General features: G+C 46.7%; 2 protein-coding genes across 3 annotated transcripts in view; one reads left to right on the top strand and one right to left on the bottom strand.

The window, feature by feature from the left end:
* Window positions 1-21,571, bottom strand: part of CD300LF (CD300 molecule like family member f) — a 96,176-nt gene that overhangs the window by 43,969 nt on the left and 30,636 nt on the right. The window lies entirely within an intron of this gene.
* Window positions 19,665-21,571, top strand: part of RAB37 (RAB37, member RAS oncogene family) — a 72,396-nt gene continuing 70,489 nt past the window's right edge. The window contains exon 1 of one of the 2 annotated variants that reach the window (XM_081184657.1): window positions 19,665-20,029. In XM_081184657.1, the coding sequence (XP_081040783.1) occupies window positions 19,910-20,029 (120 nt within the window). In that variant the 5' untranslated portion in view covers window positions 19,665-19,909. The remainder of the gene's footprint in view (window positions 20,030-21,571) is intronic. The other variant, XM_081184660.1, reaches the window with a different exon arrangement.

The raw sequence follows: 21,571 nt of genomic DNA, 5'->3' as shown, positions 1-21,571 counted from the left end.
TTGGTTTTGATTCTAGTCTGTGTTTCCTGTCTGCTGGACTTTGGACTAGACATGCTGTATGCACCAGCAGGACTCGCCACCAGGTAGGGCAATTAGCTTTTTTTTGCTGCTGCTTCACATTGTTGACTCATGTTTATGGTCTGTGGTCTATTAAGCTTGTGGTCTATTAAGACCCCTAGATCCTTTTTACTTGTACTATGGGCAAGCCAAGTGTTGTCCCCCCACATCTTATATTTGTGCAGCTAGATATTCCTATCTAAGTGTAGGAACCATGCTTTTGTCCCTACTGAAGTACCGTACATTTTGTTAGTTTGGGCCCAGTTCTCCAATCTGTTAAGGTCTTATTGAATTCTGATTCTGTCCTCTGTGGTATTAGCTGCTCCTCCCGGTTTGCCATCTTCAGATTAGATGAGCATCTCCTCAATTTCTTCTTCTTCTTCATCATCATCATCATCATTTTATTTGTATGCCGTCTTTCCATAGTTAAAACAATGCTCAAGACGGCTTACAACATGACAAGATTTACATAATTACCAACATAACAAAAGTCATAAGCAATAGGTAAAGGTAAAGGGACCCCTGACCATTAGGTCCAGTCGTGGACCATTCTGGGGTTGCGGCGCTCATCTTGCTTTATTGGCCGAGGGAGCCAGCGTACATCTTCTGGGTCATGTAGCTAGCATGACTAAGCCGCTTCTGGCAAACCAGAGCAGCGCATGGAAATGCTGTTTACCTTCCCACCGGAGCAGTACCTATTTATCTACTTACACTTTGACGTGCTTTCGAACTGCTAGGTGGGCAGGAGCAGGGACCGAACAACGGGAGCTCACCCTGTTGTGGGGATTCAAACCACCGACCTTCTGATTGGCAAGCCCTAGGCTCCGTGGTTTAACCCACAGCGCCACCCGCGTCCCAAGCAATAAATAAAACACATCAAAAAGTACACAACCAAATGGAAAACAATTTCCACATAAATCATAAAATCTAAAGAATGCAGCATTATTAGCAATCACAATTTAAAATGACATAGATAAAAAATAAAAGCAATTTAAAAAACAAAAACGGAGCCCTCTCTGCCCAGCAGTAGTCCTTTATGGAGCCTGTCAGGCCCTGCCCCAAGCCAGGTGGAGAGAAGCAGGGCAGGACCCTTCAGGCTCCCAGCAGGTCAGACCTTCATCAAAGTCATTTATAAAGATATTGAACAACAATGGGCCACGGACAGATTCTTACAGCTCTCCGCTTGGACCAAGCCACCACTGGCTTAAGTTACCTCTCAGGGTTGAGGGATGATAAAACAGGATGACCTACCCTGAGCTCCCTGCAAGACATGTGGGCTATAAATGTGATTAAAGTTTGATGGCTGTCAGAAAATTCTGGTGGGATGAGGTGTGTGGCACAATATTTTATTAACTTGGGTCAATTCAAGCTGCCTCATATATCTGTATTTATGGAAAAGGTGATCTAAATCAGAGGATCAGTTTAAAAAAACAAAACCTTTGCCAAACTATGTTAAAAAGGAGCATGTTCACTTCACGGTCTTCAGATCATGTTGAACAATATGGTCATAAACTCACTTGCAACTAAGTCCACCCACAACAGGCTATCCTAGGCCTGGCTGTTGAACTTGCTGGTTTAGTTTTAAACCACAGAAATACAGGCAGACTTGTATGCTGCACCCCCGGTTGGTCCAAATGGCATGTCCCAGCTTTGGGAGGGAGGCAGAAGGGCTTCAGCATCTTGTCAGAGGCTTGGGGCCTACTTTCCAAAGCTTGGGTAGCTTCTTCTTGGCTTAGGGAGGGAGGCACGAAGATTCATGTGTGAGGAGCTGGTATTTTAACTCCCCTGGCCTCAAATTTCTAAGGAATTTAAAGGTGATAACCAGCACTTTGGACTGAACCCCCAAAGAACTGGGGAGCCAGCACAGCTAATGTAATACTGCTGTTGTATGGACAAAAGACCAGGCTTCCATTAGCAGTGTTGTTTTGCCCCAGTGTTTATGAACATTTCTCAAAGGCAGTCTCCTGGAAAGTATGTTGTAATTAATCTAATTTCGAAGTGCCTAGAGCATGCATAAAGATGGCAAGATCAGTCGTATCCAGAAATGGCTGCAGCTGACCCACAAGATTAATAATAATAATAATAATAATAATAATAATAATAATAATAATAATAATAATAATTTATTATTTATACCCCGCCCATCTGGCTGGGCCTCCCCAGCCACTCTGGGCGGCTTCCATAAAAACCAAAAATACAATAAAATATCACACGTTAAAAACTTCCCTGAACAGGGCTGCCTTAAGATGTCTCCTGAATGTCAGGTAGTTGTTTATCGCTTTGACATCTGCTGGAAGGGCATTCCACAGGGCGGGCGCCACTACCGAGAAGGCCCTCTGCCTGGTTCCCTGTAGCTTTGCTTCTCGCAATGAAGGAACCGCCAGAAGGCCCTCGGCGCTGGACCTCAGCGTCCGGGCAGAATGCTGGGGGTGGAGACGCTCCTTCAGGTATACTGGACCGAGGCCGTTTAGGGCTTTAAAGGTCAGCACCAACACTTTGAATTGTGCTCAGAAACGTACTGGGAGCCAATGCAGGTCTTTCAAGACCGGTGTTATATGGTCTCGGCGGCCGCTCCCAGTCACCAGTCTAGCTGCCGCATTCTGGATTAGTTGTAGTTTCCGAGTCACCTTCAAAGGTAGCCCCACGTAGAGTGCATTGCAGTAGTCCAAGCGGGAGATAACCAGAGCATGCACCACTCTGGCGAGACAGTCCGCAGGCAGATAGGGTCTCAGCCTACGTACCAGATGGAGCTGGTAAACAGCTGCCCTGGACACAGATTTGACCTGTGCCTCCATGGACAGCTGTGAGTCCAAAATGACTCCCAGGCTGCGCACCTGGTCCTTCAGGGGCACAGTTACCCCATTCAGGACCAGGGAATCCTCCACACCTGCCCGCCTCCTGTCCCCCCAAAACAGTACTTCTGTCTTGTCAGGATTCAACCTCAATCTGTTAGCCGCCATCCATCCTCCAACCGCGTCCAGACACTCACACAGGACCTTCACCGCCTTCACTGGTTCTGATTTAAAAGAGAGGTAGAGCTGGGTATCATCCGCATACTGATGAACACCCAGCCCAAACCTCCTGATGATCTCTCCCAGCGGCCGCATGTAAATGTTGAAAAGCATGGGGGAGAGGACAGAACCCTGAGGCACCCCACAAGTGAGAGCCCAGGGGTCTGAACACTCATCCCCCACCACCACTTTCTGAACACGGCCCAGGAGGAAGGAGCGGAACCACTGTATAACAGTGCCCCCAGCTCCCAGCCCCTCAAGACGGTCCAGAAGGATGCTATGGTCGATGGTATCAAACGCCGCTGAGAGATCCAGCAGAACTAGGAAACAGCTCTCACCTTTGTCCCTAGCCCGCCGGAGATCATCAACCAGTGCGACCAAGGCAGTTTCAGTCCCATGATGAGGCCTGAATCCCGACTGGAAGGGATCCAAATGGTCCGCTTCTTCCAGGCGTGCCTGGAGTTGTTCGGCAACCGCTCGCTCAATCACCTTGCCCAGGAATGGAAGATTTGAGACTGGGCGATAGTTGGCCATCGTGGCCGCATCTAAAGATGGTTTTTTAAGAAGCGGTTTAATAACCGCCTCTTTCAGCGGGTCTGGGAAGGCTCCCTCACAGAGGGAAGCATTCACCACCCCACGAAGCCCATTGCCCAGTCCTTCCCGGCTAGCTTTTATAAGCCAGGATGGGCAAGGATCCAGGAGACAGGTGGTTAGTTTCACTCGTCCAAGCAGCCTGTCCACATCCTCGGAGGTAACAGATTGGAATTGATCCCACTCAACTTGACTAGACAGAACTCTAGCACTCTCCCGCCCCGGCCCTGCTCCCACGGTGGAGTCTACTTCTTCCCGAATCTGAGCGATTTTATCTGCAAAAAACTTTGCAAAATCATTGCAGGAGAACATGTGGCCCGTACTGGGCCCCGATGTTGCAGGTGGTTCCGCTAATTGTGAACCACCTGAAAAAGTCTCCTGCTGCTGTTTTCTGCAGATGCAATAGAGGCGGTGAAGAAATTCTTCTTCGCCGTCGCTATCGCCACTTGGTAGGCTCGACGTTGAGCTCTAACCTGTGTCCGGTCAGATTCGGAATGAGTTATCCGCCACCGGCGCTCTAGCCGTCTCAACGATTGTTTCATTGCCCTCAGATCCGTGGAAAACCACGGGGCTGTCCGGGCTCCATGCAATCGGAGAGGGCGCTTCGGAGCCAAACAGTCAATAGCCCTGGTTAACTCCACATTCCAGCGGGCCACCAGGGAATCAGCTGAAAGGCCATCAGCATGGGATAAAGCATCCCCTACCACTCTCTGGAAACCATTTGGATCCATTAAGTGGCGGGGGCGGACCATCCGAATTGGTCCCACCTCCCTGCAGAGGGGATGGGTCGCAGAGAAGTCCAGTTGCACCAGGAAGTGATCTGACCATGGCACTTCTTTCGTTTCGCTTTTACTTAGTGTCAGATCACCAACATCCATAGAGGTAAACACCAGGTCCAAGGCATGTCCACGGCTATGGGTTGGGCCAGACTTATTCAGGGACAGCCCCATGGAGGCCATGCTTTCCACGAAGTCCTGAGCGGCCCCTTGTAAGGTCGTGTCGGCATGGATGTTAAAATCCCCTAGGACGACCAAGCTAGGTGTCTCCAGGAGAACATCCGCCACGACCTGAAGCAGCTCGGGCAGGGAATCCTTGGTGCAGCGGGGAGGTCGGTACACCTAAAGGAATCCTGTACTGCCCCTATTGCCCAACTTCCAGAACATGCACTCAGAAAACTGGGTCTTCCCAATAGGACGCCTGGTGCAAACTAATGACTTCCTAAAAATCACTGCAACCCCCCCTCCCCGCCCACATGACCTGGGTTGCTGTGCGTAAGAGAAACCTGGTGGACAAGCAGCGGCAAGGACAGGCCCATCTGCTTCATCCAACCAAGTCTCTGTTACACAAGCCAGGTCAAATCCTCCATCCACAATCAAGTCGTGGATGGCAGTGGTTTTATGAATCATTGACCTGGCATTGCACAGCAGCACCTTCAGGTCATGTGGGCATAAAGAATTGTATAAAATCATTTGTATTTTTTTTCCTGTGAGAACTCTAAATATTCCCTGCTATTCTTGTTAATGGCCTTTTTCTTAGGCCTGTTAGCGGTTTTGTAACTCTCTTGGAGATTTTTAAACATAGGTTGTATGTCTCATACTTGTTAGAGACTTCTTTTTAAAAAATAAAGATTTTTCCATATGAAAACCTCAGGGTTGTTGTGAGGATAAAATGAGGAGAAAGAGAAGCACGTGAGGCACGTTGAGCTCCTTAGCAGAAAGGTGGAATACAAATGCAATACAGTGGTACCTCGGGTTAAGAACTTAATTTGTTCCGGAGGTCCGTTCTTAACCTGAAACCATTCTTAACCTGAGGTACCACTTTAGCTAATGGGGCCTCCTCCTGCTGCTGTGCAATTTCTGTTCTCATCCTGAAGTAAAGTTCTTAACCCAAGGTACTTCTTCCAGGTTAGCGGAGTCTGTAACCTGAAGCATTTGAAACCCGAGGTACCACTGTATGTCTTTATTTATTTATTTATTTATTTATTTATTTAACTATACAGTGGTACCTCAGGTTAAGAACTTAATTCATTCTGGAGGTCTGTTCTTAACCTGAAACTGTTCTTAACCTGAAGCACCACTTTAGCTAATGGGGCCTCCTGCTGCCGCCGCACCGCCAGAGCACAATTTCTGTTCTCATCCTGAAGCAAAGTTCTTAACCCGAGGTAATATTTCTGGGTTAGCAGAGTCTGTAACCTGAAGCGTATGTAACCCGAGGTACCACTGTAAATCAATCACAAAATCATAGAATGCTGGAGCTGGAAAGGATCCTGAGGATCATCTAATCCAACCCCCTGCAATGCAGGGATATGCAGCCGCCCCATACGGGGATTGAACCTGCAACCTTGGCCTTATCAGCACCACGCTCTAACCAACTGAGCTTATGGCACAGAAGAATGAATGAGTTATACAGGTTTTTCTTCAGGGCGTTGGACTAGATCTGGGGTCAGCAAACTTACCGCGCCTCGGGCCGTTGTCTCCAGCACCGATCGCGTGGCGGGCCGGAGTGCATGCCCATACACGTGCGCACACGCTATTTCTGGCGCACGTCCGGGTCGGAGGAGCACCAGAAATAGCTTGTGAGCATGTGCACGGGCCTTCTCCGACCCGGATGTGCACAGGAAATAATGCATGCGCACAAGCTATTTCCGGTGCTCCTCCGACCTGGAAGTGGGCAGCCGTGCAGCGCAGCACCGGTAAAAGCAGGCAGCGGCAGCGGGGGTCGCCATGGGCCAGATAAACGAGTCCCTCAGGCCTTAGTTTGGGGACCCCTGGACTACATGATCACCCCTTTCAAACTCTACAATTTTACGATTCTCCTTGTACCAAATGAACCTCCTGAATGCAGCCCAAACTCAGGACAGAGAAAATACAATTCCCCCAGTCGCTCACCCACTGTGCTTTCACACTTCTGGAAGACAAACCTCTTTAGTAGCTAGAAACAAGATCGCACAGTTGCTGTTGGTGACAAATGAGATCATTGGCACTTCGAAGAAGCATCCAGCTAAGGGTTGCTTATACCCCCCCCCCCAGCACTTTTTCTGCTGCTGCTCAAGAAAACTGACCTGATTTCAGCGATTGCACAATAGCAGCAAGAGTGAGTGAGTGAAATGCTGTTGCCCTTTCCTCCTCTGGGGGTTCCTTCTGTCTGGCAAACATCCTCCATGCTGCCTACCAGTACTCTAAGTCAAGGCTGCGGGATCCGTGGCTCTTATGTATGCAATGGCTGCAGATGATGGTTGCTGGAGTCCCGAATCATATAGAGGACCACAGGGTTCTTCTCAGCCCTGCTGACCATAGCTCAGAGGGAGAGCTGCTGCTTTGCATGCAGAAGGACCCAGGTTCAATTCCCAGCATCTCCAGGTAGGGCTGGGAGAGATTACCTGTGTGAAGCTCTAGGCAGCTCTCTGCCAGTCTTGGTACATAGACAAGGCCTCTCCTCCTCCCAGAGGGGAGGGGTTGTGAGCGGGAACAGCTTATCGCTGGGGCAGGGAGGCGTGTTCGGCTCCCTGGTCCTGATTGCTTCTGCTGCCACAGCCAAGCCTTCCAACCGTCCAATAGGGCTGGCTGGTGGGTGGGGCTAGCCGCATTTAAACAGCCGCGGCAGTGCTCTGCTCCCAGTCTGTTCTCATGGGGGAGAGCTTCCAGTTGTATAGTGGTACCTCGGGTTAAGAACTTAATTCGTTCGGGAGGTCCGTTCGTAACCTGAAACTGTTCTTAACCTGAAGCACCACTTTAGCTAATGGGGCCTCCCACTGCTGCTGTGCTGCCGCTGCACGATTTCTGTTCTCGTCCTGAAGCAAAGTTCTTAACCCGAGGTAATATTTTTGGGTTAGCAGAGTATGTAACCTGAAGCATATGCAACCTGAAGCATATGTAACCCGAGGTACCACTGTATTTGCATCAACAAGCTCCTCCCATTGGTTGTTAACCCTGAGATGACTCCCGGCTGTGCGGGGTGGAGTCTGGTATTTCTGTTTCATCCAGTGCCTAAGCCAATACTACTCACAGGCTGTAACCAATAAAAGTTGTGGTCTAATTTTGCCCATTAACCTAAAATAATGTGTCTTTGTGTCGTCTTATACTCCTATGCAGGTGGCGGGTCCTCGACTCACAATTCTCTGAGCTAGGTAGACCACAAGTCTGAGTCAGCAGGGAAGCAGCTTCCTATATTCCTAAAGAACAAACTGGGGGGGGGGCACTTCTGAAGCAGCTTACTAGATCCAGTAGGTGTGCATTGTTTGAGGCATCCCAATGCAGACCTTGAGAAGCTCAAGCTGCAGGTGGAACTCAGCTTGGCTTTTGCATCTTCTGTCTCGAAGGTGCTGATCGCTCAGACATTTTGCAGCACTGCCTGCATATTTACACAAAAGTAGTGAGTCCCCCCCCCCTTCAGAATTGAATCCCTGCTCCTAAACCATCAGAGAGAAGGTTTTGTTTGGCTAGCACCAACTATCGAAACCTCTGCCATTGACGTGCCTTTAAATTTGTGGGTGCCCAGACTCTTCATGGGGAATTTTGTGGGTGCTTAGGAACCCAGGGCCCCAGGGAGTTGGCACCTATGGCAGTGTGAAAAGCTTCACTTGCTGGTTTTTGCAGATCAGATTTGCTGTCGAAGGCCCTGGATAGCTCCCACCTATTCCCATTCATTAGGCAGTCCTAGAAAAGCCATTTTGCCAGTAACATAGCAGATTGCTGTTGTTGCATTACACCTTAATGTACAGGAGGATTCTCAGGATCTGGAACCAGAAGGCTAGTGAATGAGTTCATAGGTCCTGTTCTTCTCTCATGCCAAGGAACCAAACAGAAACTAATCAGCCATATCAAGCAGGAGCCATGAGAAACGGCTGGAATTCATGCTGCCTTTTAGCTTGACTGCGTCTAGGGCTCTTCCACAAAACCTGTTTACAGTGGTACCTCAGGTTACATACGCTTCAGGTTACATATGCTTCAGGTTACAGACTCCGCTAACCCAGAAATAGTGCTTCAGGTTAAGAACTTTGCTTCAGGATGAAAACAGAAATCGTGCTCCGGTGGCGCAGCGGCAGCAGGAGGCCCCATTAGCTAAAGTGGTGCTTCAGGTTAAGAACAGACCTCCGTAACAAATTAAGTACTTAACCCGAGGTACCACTGTATTGGGAATTCATCCTGAATTGCTTGCACAAAACTTACATTCGGGTTGGTGCCTGCCCAGTCTTTATTGAGCATTTGTTCTGATTTGTTTGCGGGGGACTTGACATGACAATGAGTGTACAGTGTTTATACATCTTCCTGTTAATAATTCGTTCAGCCCAGTTTCCATTGCATCTCCTTGTTGCTTTGCAACCACAAAAAGGAAATGCCATGGGGGGGCTGGGGGGGTTAAAGCAGGTTTGCTGCACCAGGGCAACAGAGCACTTAAAGCCAATTTAATTGATTGAGCAAACCTAAATTTCCCTCTATGCTCTCAAACTCCTTGTACAAAGTACTGACAGTTCAGATTCCAGGCTAGCTTTTAAAGTCTATGTATGGCCATAGTGAACCTCTGCCACATGGCTGACCTCTAGTGGTCATTTCGGAAATCGGCTTCCCTTATTACTGACTGCTCTGATGGTAAAGGGACCCCTGACCATTAGGTCCAGTCATGACCGACTCTGGGGTTGCGGCGCTCATCTCGCTTTATTGGCCGAGGGAGCCGGCGTACAGCTTCTGGGTCATGTGGCCAGCATGACTAAGCCGCTTCTGGCAAACCAGAGCAGCGCACAGAAACACTGTTTACCTTCCTGCCGGAGCGGTACCTATTTATCTACTTGCACTTTGATGTGCTTTTGAACTGCTAGATTGGCAGGAGCCGGGACCGAGCAACGGGAGCTCACCCCGTCGCAGGGATTTGAACCGCCGACCTTCTGATTGGCAAGTCCTAGGCCCTGTGGTTTAACCCACAGCACCACCCGCGTCCCGCTCTGATGGTACAGAGACCTAATAAGCAGAGTGCTTTGACTGCTGTTTTGTGGGCAATAGCAACCTGTCTCTATCCTGAGCTTCCCAGTTCTAGCTAATTCAAAGCACGCCTTGTTCTGCCACCACAACTCTTGTAAAACAGAATTGGTATTGTCTATTAATTGCCCTTTATTGTTTTCAGATACTGAGTTGTCCAATATAAGCTGATAAATAGTTAAATGCTTTTGCGTATATATTTGTTGACCAGTGAAAACAATGGTAGGCACAGTAAGCATTGCTTGTTCATCCATACTCAAAGGAAAGGCGTTGCGCTGGGAAGGGATGCTTCTTGTCATTGATTTCAGCTGTGTAGCATTTATTTAGCTAACTGGATTACCGTACTTCGTAAGGACCTTGGCGCCAGTGAGAAATCTCAGGTGATGGAGAGACTAGAGACCCAGGAACAGCTTGTGTTCAATGGGTCTCCAACAGAGATTGTATCTGTTGCATTTTCCTATTAGTCAAAGGTTGCCTAAATTTAACAAGATTGTTGCATTTCAGCCAGCTCCTCAGATGGTGCAGATACACAACGTTTCATTACTTTCAAAGCAGTTGCGCTGACATGATACAAACTAATTACTTGTTTTATTGCCAAGCCCTGTTTGCTTATTCTGTGCTTCCCAAACGGAATTACAGTCTCATAATAATGACATGTGCATTCTTTCATTTTATCCTCATCTGCTGTTAATGCTACTGGGCCAAATTTATCCTTGGGGTTGTGGGCATCTATCCTTCCCTTCTTCCCTTTTAGACATCCTCTCCTTTGAGCCAGAAGGCACACTCCTGATCAATTTGTTTTAGTGTAAAACACAGAGGAAAATGCACTCAGGAACCTTAGAATGAAGGGAAACGTTCTGTACCAAGTCTTCCCCAGCCCAGTGCCTTAATAGGAAAACAATAAAGAGACAATGGATTTCTTGTCTAGATGTGCTGTCTTAGTTTGTGGTGGCCACGGGCTCTCCAGAGACTGGGCTTCTTCTCCCATTAGCCCCAGCCAACATGGCCAATGGTCAAAGCTGAGGGGGGCTGTAGTCCAATTACTGTATACTTGAAGGACCACAGGTTAGCCAATCCTGACCTTAAGCCTTCACTAACAGGGGGAAACATAATGTAGTGTCAGCCATTGCTGAACTTGAAGATGTCCAGACTGTGCTCTCAGATGCGTGTGCATTGATTTTGTAGCTCTTAATGCAGGCTATAATAATCTTCTGTTTTAAATAAGGAATTGTTGTGTGCTGTATTCTTTTGCCATGCGACTGATTTCACATTTTACTCTGTTGGCATTTGCATGGGTAGAAATAAATGAATATTTCAGTGCCGTTCTGAGGGGTTTTCTATAAATAGCCGAACATGAATGCTCATGACAAGAGTGAGAGTCCAGGGAATTTAAATGGTTTCTTAAAATTCACAATGAGGTCACTTTAAAGCTATTGCCATCCACATAACAACAGTCACTCTCTTGATCTGCCAAACACGAGGTCCCCCGAGTGAAGATTTTAAAGGTGTTAACTATCAGCCAATATGATGCAAGATGGATGTCACAGCGTGGGGAGGGAGATGGTGGCTGAGTTTCCTTGAAAATCAGGGTGCAAGTTCAAGTTGGTTTCAGATGTTATGAAGGGACAGACTGTTCAGGCGACTCTGGAAGTAGTAGACGAAGGAATACCACATGCCTTGTACGAAGTCTGGGGGAAGGAGCTGGGAGATGCATGAGTTGCCTTTCAGACTTTAAAAATTAGCGGGGGAAAGAGACCCAATTTAAATGTACAGTGGTACCTCAGGTTACATACGCTTCAGGTTACAGACTCCGCTAACCCAGAAATAGTACCTCAGGTTAAGAACTTTGCTTCAGGATGAGAACAGAAACCATGCTCCGGCGGCGCGGCAGCAGCAGGAGGCCCCATTAGCTAAAGTGGTGTTTCAGGTTAAGAACAGTTTCAGGTTAAGTACGGACCTCCAGAACGAATTAAGTACTTAACCTAAGGTACAACTGTAGTAGAACATTTAAAAATGTCACCATTCACCTGCAGTCTGCAATGGCATAGTCCATTCTACTTCTTCACCACCCTATGACTTCATTTGCTGTTGTGTGGTGGACCCAGGTCACCAGGATAGGTGTACCGGTTCCTGCAAATCATGATGTCATAAGCCAGTGGCCTGTCATCCAATAATTTCTTGCTTGGGTTTACTTATTTTATATATCAGAATGCAGACACAGAGAGGGTCTGAACTCTCAGTAAGACGACTTGCTGATCCAATAAATTTGCTTAGAGCAGACTTCACAAACTTGGGCAGCAGGGTGGAAAATAAACCAAGACAAGGTTTCAGGGTCTGGGGTGTTAATGGCTCACTCTTCTAGACATTTGAAAGGAGAAAAGAAAAATAGACATGTTTCTACCAATTCTGGAAGGTTTGCTGTGGAATGAATGGATTGTCTGTATTTTATCATAGTTCTATGGATGATGGGATTCTGACTGTCCCATTTTATAATGCAAGTGTGTGTGAGGGTGTTTTGAACATAAGCTGTGTCATAAGCTCACACATGAATGTAGCCAGGATTTTTGTTGGGGGGTGGGATGCAGAACCTCAGATTTGTATTGATTTGGGGGGGCAGCTGCCCCCTGCCCCCCCTGACTGCACCCATGAGCTCACTGTGCATAGTAAACTGGCAGATAAAGGAGAGAACTGTGCAAAATCTTCTTCCCTGAGGTTCAGGCTTGCATTGTGCACAGAATTTCATTTGGTGTGTTCTCAAAAATAATTTTTAAAAACATTCACCTGAAGTGGCCCACCCCAGAATGCTACATTCCCATTCTGTGTAATGCATAGGATGGCTCTCTATGTGCCTGTTTATTTTCTTGGTGTCAATCAAATCTATGTTTAAATGGAAATGTCAAGGCTGGTTATTAAATGGTTAGGCCCTCCTAGCCTTGCATTTTACGGGACTCCCTAGTTCTTAATTCTCATTTCCGGTTGCTGGTTGTTAGGTTTCTGCTGCTTGTCATCTCCATACATCTTCCCCTGATGGAAGGAGAGTTTTACAGCTGACTCTAAAATAGCAGCTCAGTCTTAGGAAATGATAGAGCCTTTCTTCTTCCCTGCTTGCTACCATCCTTTCACTTTGCGCTACATTCGCTGCTGAGACCACTCTCCTGATTCAAGCAGTTATGCCATTGGAGAGAGAGAGGAGAAAAAAGGCAGGCATAATTAACTTGGTCAGGAACAGTCATTGAGCTAGAAGTTCACGGATGTAGAAATGGTTCTCGGAATTGGCATGCGTGAGGAAGGGGGGAGGTGACTTAGAAAAGAGCCCTGTGTATAAATAAAATATAAACCTAAGCCTTGCCTTACAGTACTGTGTGATTTCATTTTTTAAAAGATCAATTCATGCTCAGGTGATCTATAACTTTAAAAAAGAAACTGCTCGTAAACATAATTTGCCCTAATCCAGTAAGGGAGATTCCCTTGTCGGATTTGGAATTGTGCATGCAGGCTGCGTTATGAAGGCTGCATTGCGAAGCCTGTTTTGCCAGGAGGCTTTCAAAGGCACTTCCATGCAGACTACACAGTATAGTTTGTGTGTGTGTGTCTGTGTTCCGCTTCCCATCTCATGCCAATGAGAACACACAAGCTAGTGATTTCAGCTGCCATTGTCATGTGGATGTACACCAATGTTGTCCACCACCCTGGGATCTTTTGGTAAAGGGCAGTATATAAATCATTATTAGACCATGTTGAAATTATTAGACTATGCCGGCTCTACCATTAGGCAGAGTAAGGAGGTGGCCTCAGGTGGCAAATATTGGAATGTGTGTGGGGGAGCAGCAGCCTTCCTGCCATTCCCCTTGAACTCCCTTGCTCTGTTGGATGACAGGGCTGCCCTGCCCTGCCCACGCTGTCTGCCCTGGGCCCATCAAAGTTAGCCTGCCACCCTCTGGTGTGGTTGGGGACACTGTCCCATCAACTGAGCTGAAGCAAAAGTTGGCTTCCAGGCATTGACTTATAGGTGCAAAATGAAGTTACTGCTCTTCATCTTGGGCAGCAATATTTTGGGCTGACACGTTACTGACTTAAAACACAGCTAGGTTACTCTTTTTTCCAATTCAGAGCAAAGCTAGGTTGGGGGAGGGGAACACATAAAAATGCAATATTTCATTAAAAAACAACAACCAGCAGGGCAGATGTGAATTATGGTTAACACCAGCGGTGCACCACTTCCCACAACAACAAAGAACCCAATGCAGAGTAAGCAGGACGTGTGTACACACCCTGAGACTGTTAATTGCCATACAAAAGAAGTGCTGAAAGGGAAAAGTGTCTTTCCATCATAGACAGGATGTTCTTTTGGTATAGCATAACTTCTTTGACTCTCAGTAGCCTCAATCCTATAGGAAGGACAACCTTCACCCGCACAACTATAGCTGTGCTCTAGATGGGGCAAGTAGAAATGATCTGTTTTCTTACGTTGCCTGCAATCCTCCTAATAGTAGCTATTGCAAAGAACCTTAGTCAGCTACACGAGCAAGAAAGTGCCATGAAGTCCTGTCCCTTCAGAAAAATGGCATGTCTTACATAATGGAAAAATAAGTGTGATTGAGGAGCTAATTTCACGTGGCCTCAGTTCCCCTCGGTTGGCTCATTTGCCATTCCACTTTTAAGTCCTTGTTCATGAAAACAAATTAGAAACTGAAGAGAGTTTGTATTTTGTCACAAGATACCAGTAACTGGTTTTAAAAGAGGATGTGGGAAACTGCACTCATGGACAGATGCCTGACTAGCTAAGCAGGATATGTAGGTCTGTGCCAATAAGCAACTGAAATAATTCTACATCCTCAAGTAAGACCATAAGGTCTTTGGTCGCCTAATCTGTTTTCCAGAAGCAGAAGGCAGAACAGAAGTACAGGACATGTTCACAAGGGAAGACGTTTTGAGCAAAGACTTATTGCATCAAATCAGCCTTCGCCAACTTGGTGCCCTATGGATATTTTGGACCATAAGTATCAGGCTAGAGGGAGATGTTGTCCAAAATATCTGTAGGGTATCAAGTTGAGACAACACACACTAGTTCCAACACCCAGTTCATTGGATTGCCTGTTTTTAAAAGAAATCTGACAGGCAGAAATTTAGCAGGTGATGCTTTTTGCAGATGAGGTTATGGGGGCAGCTTCACTGACTTAATTTCAGCACACTGGCTCACTAGTGAAGACACAGGAGCAAGGTCAGTTTAAAGTTGGCAGTCCTAGAATGTGATCTCCCATTATAATACGCTTACTAAACTGGTCCAGGTGATAGAAACTGGAGGTTGAAAGGAAGCAGCACCAGCTATAGAGTTGGAGAGTACACAGAAGTGGTCACGCCTACCTCTGCAAGGTTGTTTTTTATACATACATATTTGCATGCATGCATACATAATTGTATTTGTATGCTGCCTTTCCACAGTTCAAGCAAAGCTCAAGGCAGCTTACAGTATGAAAAGCATTACAACATAACAAAAGTAGTCATAAACAATAAAGCATTAAAAATACACAACTAAACTGAACAATTTCCACATAAATAACAAGATCTAAAATAAAGATAGCCCCCCAAAAAACAGCAACAACCCCCTTCCAAATAGCACCCCAGCCCAAGAGTCTGTTCAGCAGTCTCGGCTTTTGTAGCTGGAGTCAGTCCAGACCCACTCTCCTAGTCCAGGTGGGAAAAGGCCTGTAAGGCAGGGAACAGGTCTCCCGGGGGGGAGACATTCCAGAAAGTCACACATTTAATGTTTACTCCTTCAGTATTCTGATAAAATTGTCCCTGCTGCCTTTTGAAACAAAACAGTAAGATACTGTGGGGTTGTTTTTTTTAACTCCTTGGTCTATACCAACCTGTCAAATGTTCCAGCATCGTAGCTGGAAAGCTGACATAACTAGCTACCATAAGGGAGACCCCTTGGAGGCACACAGTTGACTAAAAATATCCTTTCAGTGCACTTCATTGGTCTGAAGGTCAAGCATTGCTAACGACGATTAGGAAACAGATCAGTTCTGTGAGTGCCCTAATAGAAAACTGTGTGTGTCCATACCTTGAGTAGGACATGCAGTTCTAAATGCTCTACAGTGGATCTAATAAAAAGCTGGAGCATTTCTTTCATAGTTTCACAGGCCATATAAAACCAGAGGGGTGCAGCCTGGTCAAAATGAAGGCTATCATTCTCTGTTACCTACACACTTCCAGTGTGTAGGCTTGGCAAAATTTCAGGCCAGGGTTAGTTTTCAGCAGGCCTTTATCTCATTGTTGTCCTTTGGGAGGGACGGGTTGGTGCTGTGGTCTAAACCACTGAGCCTCTTGGGCTTGCTGATTGGAAGGTCAGCGGTTCAAATCCCCGTGACGGGGTGAGCTCCTGTTGCTCTGTCCCAGCTCCTGCCAACCTAGCAGTTTGAAAGCATGCCAGTGCAAGTAGATAAATAGGTACCGCTGTGGCGGGAAGGTAAACGGAGTTTCCAGCCGCTCTAGTTTCCGTCATGTTCTGTTGCGCCAGAAGTGAATTAGTCATGCTGGCCACATGACCCAGAAAGCTGTCTGTGGACAAATGCTGGCTCCCTCAGCCTGAAAGCGAGATGAGCACCGCAACCCCATAGTCACCTTTGACTGGATGTTACCTTTTTTTTACCTGTCCTTTGGGCTCACTATTGTTGGCTCCTTTCCCTGAGATGGCTAATCCACGCTTATCCTGGTTGTGCCGCCAAATCTATGGCACAAAGGATGGTCCCATTTTGTTTCACTCTCTTGGGTAGCATTGTATAGCCTTATTGGAGTTTACCAATTGGGTTTGCGTTCATTGCTCCCGGACAGGAGGAAGGAAGTCAAATAACACCGAGGGTTGGTTCAGAGAAAGAGTTCTTTATTTCTGCTCTCCAGAACAGCAGAAAGGCACCTGCGTGGTGTGTCCACAGCAAGTCCAAAGAAATGAGAAATTTCATGTAGTATATATATCCTCCAGGCACCCTCTCCCCCTTCCCCAACCACGTCAGCTTATACACGCAGGTTGACATCACAGATGTTCCTGCTCCGGCACTCTTAACCATAAAAGGGATTTCCTTCCTGCACTCCTGACCATAAAAGGATATTCCTGTTCCTACTCTTATCTTGGAGCCAGAGGTCACCATTTCCGAGAACACACTCTGGCGTTATTCCCAGACTTGGGTCTGTGCGTCTTTGTGGTCAGAACATAAGATAAGGCACAAACGTGTTTTCTCTGTTCTACTGGTACAGTCAAGGTCATCCTTGACATCACAAACAGATAAAGGAGAGAGCTGTGTTCTTGTTATGCATTTGCTCAACAGCTCAAGTTTATACATTTTAGCTAAGGAAAAATAGGGATTTTGGTGCAGTTTAAAACTGCCTACACAGTCAGTTTTGGCTTTTGGGAAACCCGTTCCTTCAGCATAATGAAATCCTGCAGAGCTGGAGGCGATTGTCGGAGAGACACTTTGTTCTGAGCATCAGCAAGCCAGGTGGAATTGTACATGATTAGTGGTTGTACTCTCTGCTATAAGAAACTGCTTGCTTCCAATATGCTCTGCTTGTATGTTTGCGCATGCACACACACACACACACCCACACACACACACACACACACACACACACACCTAATCAAATATTAGAAGGGTTCTGTAAATATTCAGTATTCCATCTAATTTAAATGGAAATTGACCTTTTAAAGGGCTAGCTCTGGAACTTCCCCTTTTCACATTTTCCTCCTGACCAGATATATGGATAAACTCTTCTCTTTGGCTGTAAACTGACATGAGCATCCCCGTGATTTAACAACATAATTTAGAAAGATAACCAAGATCTGGATAAATGCACTGAACATTTGTTTCCAGCAACGTTCCTTTTAAAAAAAGAGGAAAAATAGCTTGATGCTCCAAGATATTCTTAGGGATAGCAACAGTTACCTCAAACATGTGGTCATTCTGTCTCTTTCATACTAGGAAGAATAACTGTGTGTAAAGAAAGTTGTCGCCTTAAGTCATGCCCAGATTTTGGAAAAGAAATACAAACCACAGAAATCAATTCCACTTACATAGTTACCCTTACCTTCTAAAGAGGAATTAAATCTACTTAACATACTATATAGTCCCAAACTCGAGCAGCAGCTTGTATGACCTATATCCTGTTCAATGCATCTTACATCTTGTTTATTGTTTTATTACATTTAGCCAGTGTGGTATAGTGGTTAGAGTGTTGGACCAGGACCTGGGAGACTAGGGATCAAATCCCCACTTGGCCATGAAGCTCACTGGGTGGGCCAGTCACTTCCTCTCAGCCCTAACTTACCTTAAAGGGTTTTGGGCTGCAAATTGAGGGAGAGAACCATGTGCAGCACCTTGAGCTACTTGGAAAAAAGGTGAGAAATAAATGCAATAAATAAACAGAATCATGTCATTCCTTAAAGGTGCTCAAGGTCACATGCATGGTTCTTCCCTTAATATTATCCTAACAGCCACCCTGAGAGCAAGACCGAGAGACAGGAAGAGACCCAAGGTTTATGGCCAGGCTAGCATTCGAACCTTGGTCTCCCCAGTCCCTGTCCAACACTTTGACCATTACACCACACTGTCTCTCAGCATTACCTAGTCAGTCATTCCTTTTTCTTGGGAGTTTCGGTCCTTACTCAGGCAGAAATCTGACGGCAACAACTGTCAATCACTGTCTTGGAATTTCCCAGTGAAACAAAGTTTGGAAAATTGTTGCTTTTTGCATTGTGTTTAATAATAATTATGGCGATCAATTTTGCGTCAGGTTCTGAATTTGCCTGGCGAACAAAAAGCATCCATATTATTGGTTGTGTATTTGAATGCTTGATTTAATGTCTCTTAATATCCATTGGGTATCCAGGGACGTGGGTGGTGCTGTGGGTTAAACCACAGAGCCTAGGACTTGCTGATCAGTAGGTCCCCGCGATGGGGTGAGCTCCCGTTGCTCAGTCCCTGCTCCTGCCAACCTAGCAGTTCGAAAGCATGTCAAGGTGCAGGTAGATAAATAGGTATTGCTCTGGTGGGAAGGTAAAACGACATTTCCATGCGCTGCTCTGGTTCTCCAGAAGCGGCTTAGTCACGCTGGCCACATGACCCGGAAGCTGTACACTGGCTCCCTCGGCCAGTAAAGCGAGATGAGCGCCGCAACCCCAGAGTCGGTCACGACTGGACCTAATGCTCAGGGGTCCCTTTACCTAATATCCAGGGGACTCTGTTTCTGGTATCTAAATGGAATCACTCAAGTAAGACTCTACCTCCCCCCCCCCCCAAATGCAAATGAAAGGCAAACTGGAGCAAAAGCTCCAAGCACCTTCTCAGTGAATGATTGCCTCCGGCAGCTCACTTTTATTTAGGAATCTGCTACATCTTCCTTTCCGAAGTTGTGTGGCTCTGCTTGCATCAATAATAAAATCAGCTCCCAAGAGCATCTGACAGCGGCAAAGAGGCTGCTCGCACCTGGAGGCAAGAAGGATATTGAAAGCTGTTGGGGGCGAAGGGGCTGATCTTGCCAGATTTTACACCATATATGAGCGAACATATGAGCTGGACGTTCTCAAACACGTTCACTCCTTTGGTTTCCTCTGAAATCCGCAGTGCTAAGTTTGAAAGTTGCTGGTAGTGCCGGAAAAGGAACCAGGGGGCAGTGTGATGTAAGAGGAAAAGCAGAGTGTTTATTCAAGTTTGGACACTTAAAGGGACGACGTCAAAAACCTTTATTACAATGCATTAATATCTGTTGGGTGGGGCTCGCCGCGGATGCAGCTGACGGCTTAGTCTCCCAGGTGTTGCGGGTGCTGTCCTTAGTGCTGATCTGTGACATGAAAGCAGCGCTTAGAGCGGGTGCGGTGGAGAGGTCTCCGTGGTGCTTCTTGGCCGAGGAGTTTCCGGTCTTCTGGTGCTGCCGGAGCTGGCCTTGGTGCTGAAACTCTGTCCAGGCGCTGCAGCTTTATGGATCAGTAAAAGCTGCAAGGTTCTCGCTTGCTCAGCACTTTGCAGTCCCAGGAAACCCAGATCGTCAACAACCGCCCCCTCCCTCCCGCACGCCGCCGCCTCCCGTACCTCTAGCCTAGCTTCACTTCAGGGCGAGCTCTCTTTAGATGCGTTTCTTTCGCACCTTTTCCTTCTCCGGGAGAGGAGGAAAATGTAGCAGGCTTGAGTCCGGAGAACTGCTGCGCTCGCTTGCTGCATTGAGGTCTGGCCCGGAGCCGGCGCTTTTAGCATTGACGCAATAAAATTAGCCTGAAGAAGAGAAATGGAGACGTACTGGGGATATCAGAGCGGGGCTGGCAGCCCTTATGACTACTCGGGGATGGGTGCCAATGGGACTGGCATCCAAAGCAGCACTTACTACAATGAGGACCTTCTGCACAAGGTACAGATGTGTTCTGTGTGTGGGGGGGGGGTAGTTGTAGGACGTAGGGCAGAGCAGAGAAAGAGTTAAAATTAGAAGCGCTGCATGAAACAACATCAAGGAGACAGAACGCTATGGTACGAAGGAGAGGGACGGAGGCTTATTCAATGTGATCTTTATCGTTTATGCCTGGTGCTTTAGAAGTTGAATGTATGGGACAGGAAGTGTTTCACATCCTGCTTGTGAGCGTCCCAGAGGCATCTGGTCGGCCACTGTGGGAACAGAATGTTGGACAAGATGGGTCTTTGGTCTGATCCAGCAGGGATGGTTACAAAGAACCCCAAGAAAACTGCAGAGTTCTTAAGGAGAGCAAGTAAAAGAGATAGGAGAGAATTTGATGCTGCATGTAAATTCATTGCAATTGCATACACTTTTATAGGGGAGGGGAATGAAGTTTAAACCAGATCCATCAAATGGGAATCAGCTGTGGAAACTAAACCATGATTTGTGCACTGCCTTTTTTTTAAAAAAAAGGACTCTGGTTCTAAGCTTGCATATTTTCATATAGCAGCTCCTCTGAGCTCCCGCTTGAACTATCCAAGTAAATATCTGCAATGTTTGGAGAGCCCAAAAGATGGCGAGAACGAGTCCTGAACGTGATGGGACATTAATGCCAGGCTGTGGCTTATTTATAGAACCCCATGAAGAACAGCACTGCAAGAAACTTCCAATTTGCCAGCAAATTACAGGGAATGGATCTGTTTTTGTCTACTGTGTTGTTGGCACAACACAGCTGTTGAACAACAACTGTTAGTTAGGCCCCTTGTTTATTTCCAAGGACTAATTAGGATAATTTGAAGAGGAGATACAAACAATCATTGAATTTAAAGAGAAATAGGGTGTGTTGTCTAAAACGGACCCTAAGGGGAGTTTTTGGAAACCTGTCATGTGAACTATGTGGTTCCACCCTGCAATCAGAGTCTTTTGGGTGGAAGCCCTCTCTTATAGTGCCTGGGCAGCTTCTATTCTGGATAACAGGATTGTTGTGTCTCTGTCATCCTTGTGTTCTGTATCTTTCTGTAGTCTCTCTCTCTCTAATAATAGCCTGCTGTCCTCAAGCCACTTATTCCTTACGACTCTAATAGTTCCTGAATTTAATAAGGCCTCACCTCTATTAACTCAACTTAATGGGTTTGATGGCTGCATATTTCAGCCATGCAGGGTTCTTGGTCAGTATTAAGTTTTTGCTTCCAAATGCATCCATTTGTACCTATTCCCATCATCCAGTCCTACGTATCTAAGGTGTGTGGCTGTTGCTTCCACAAGATTAGCTCTTGGAATGGATTGATGCTGGGGTTGAATCTTTAAATGCTCTCTGTGGTTTGGGTGTTTGTGAGCCAGGTGAATTGCCAGGCTGCCTTGTTTCCCTTGCCCCCAGTTGGTGATAAAAATAAATACAGTGGTAAGGTAAGGTAAAGGTACCCCTGCCCGTACGGGCCAGTCGTGTCCGACTCTAGGGTTGTGTGCTCATCTCACTTAAGAGGCCGGGAGCCAGCGCTGTCC

The sequence above is a fragment of the Podarcis bocagei genome (assembly GCF_964188305.1).
Source record: "Podarcis bocagei genome assembly, chromosome: 2".
In the NCBI taxonomy this organism is placed as follows: domain Eukaryota; kingdom Metazoa; phylum Chordata; class Lepidosauria; order Squamata; family Lacertidae; genus Podarcis; species Podarcis bocagei.
This window is presented reverse-complemented; position numbering and strand designations above follow the sequence as displayed.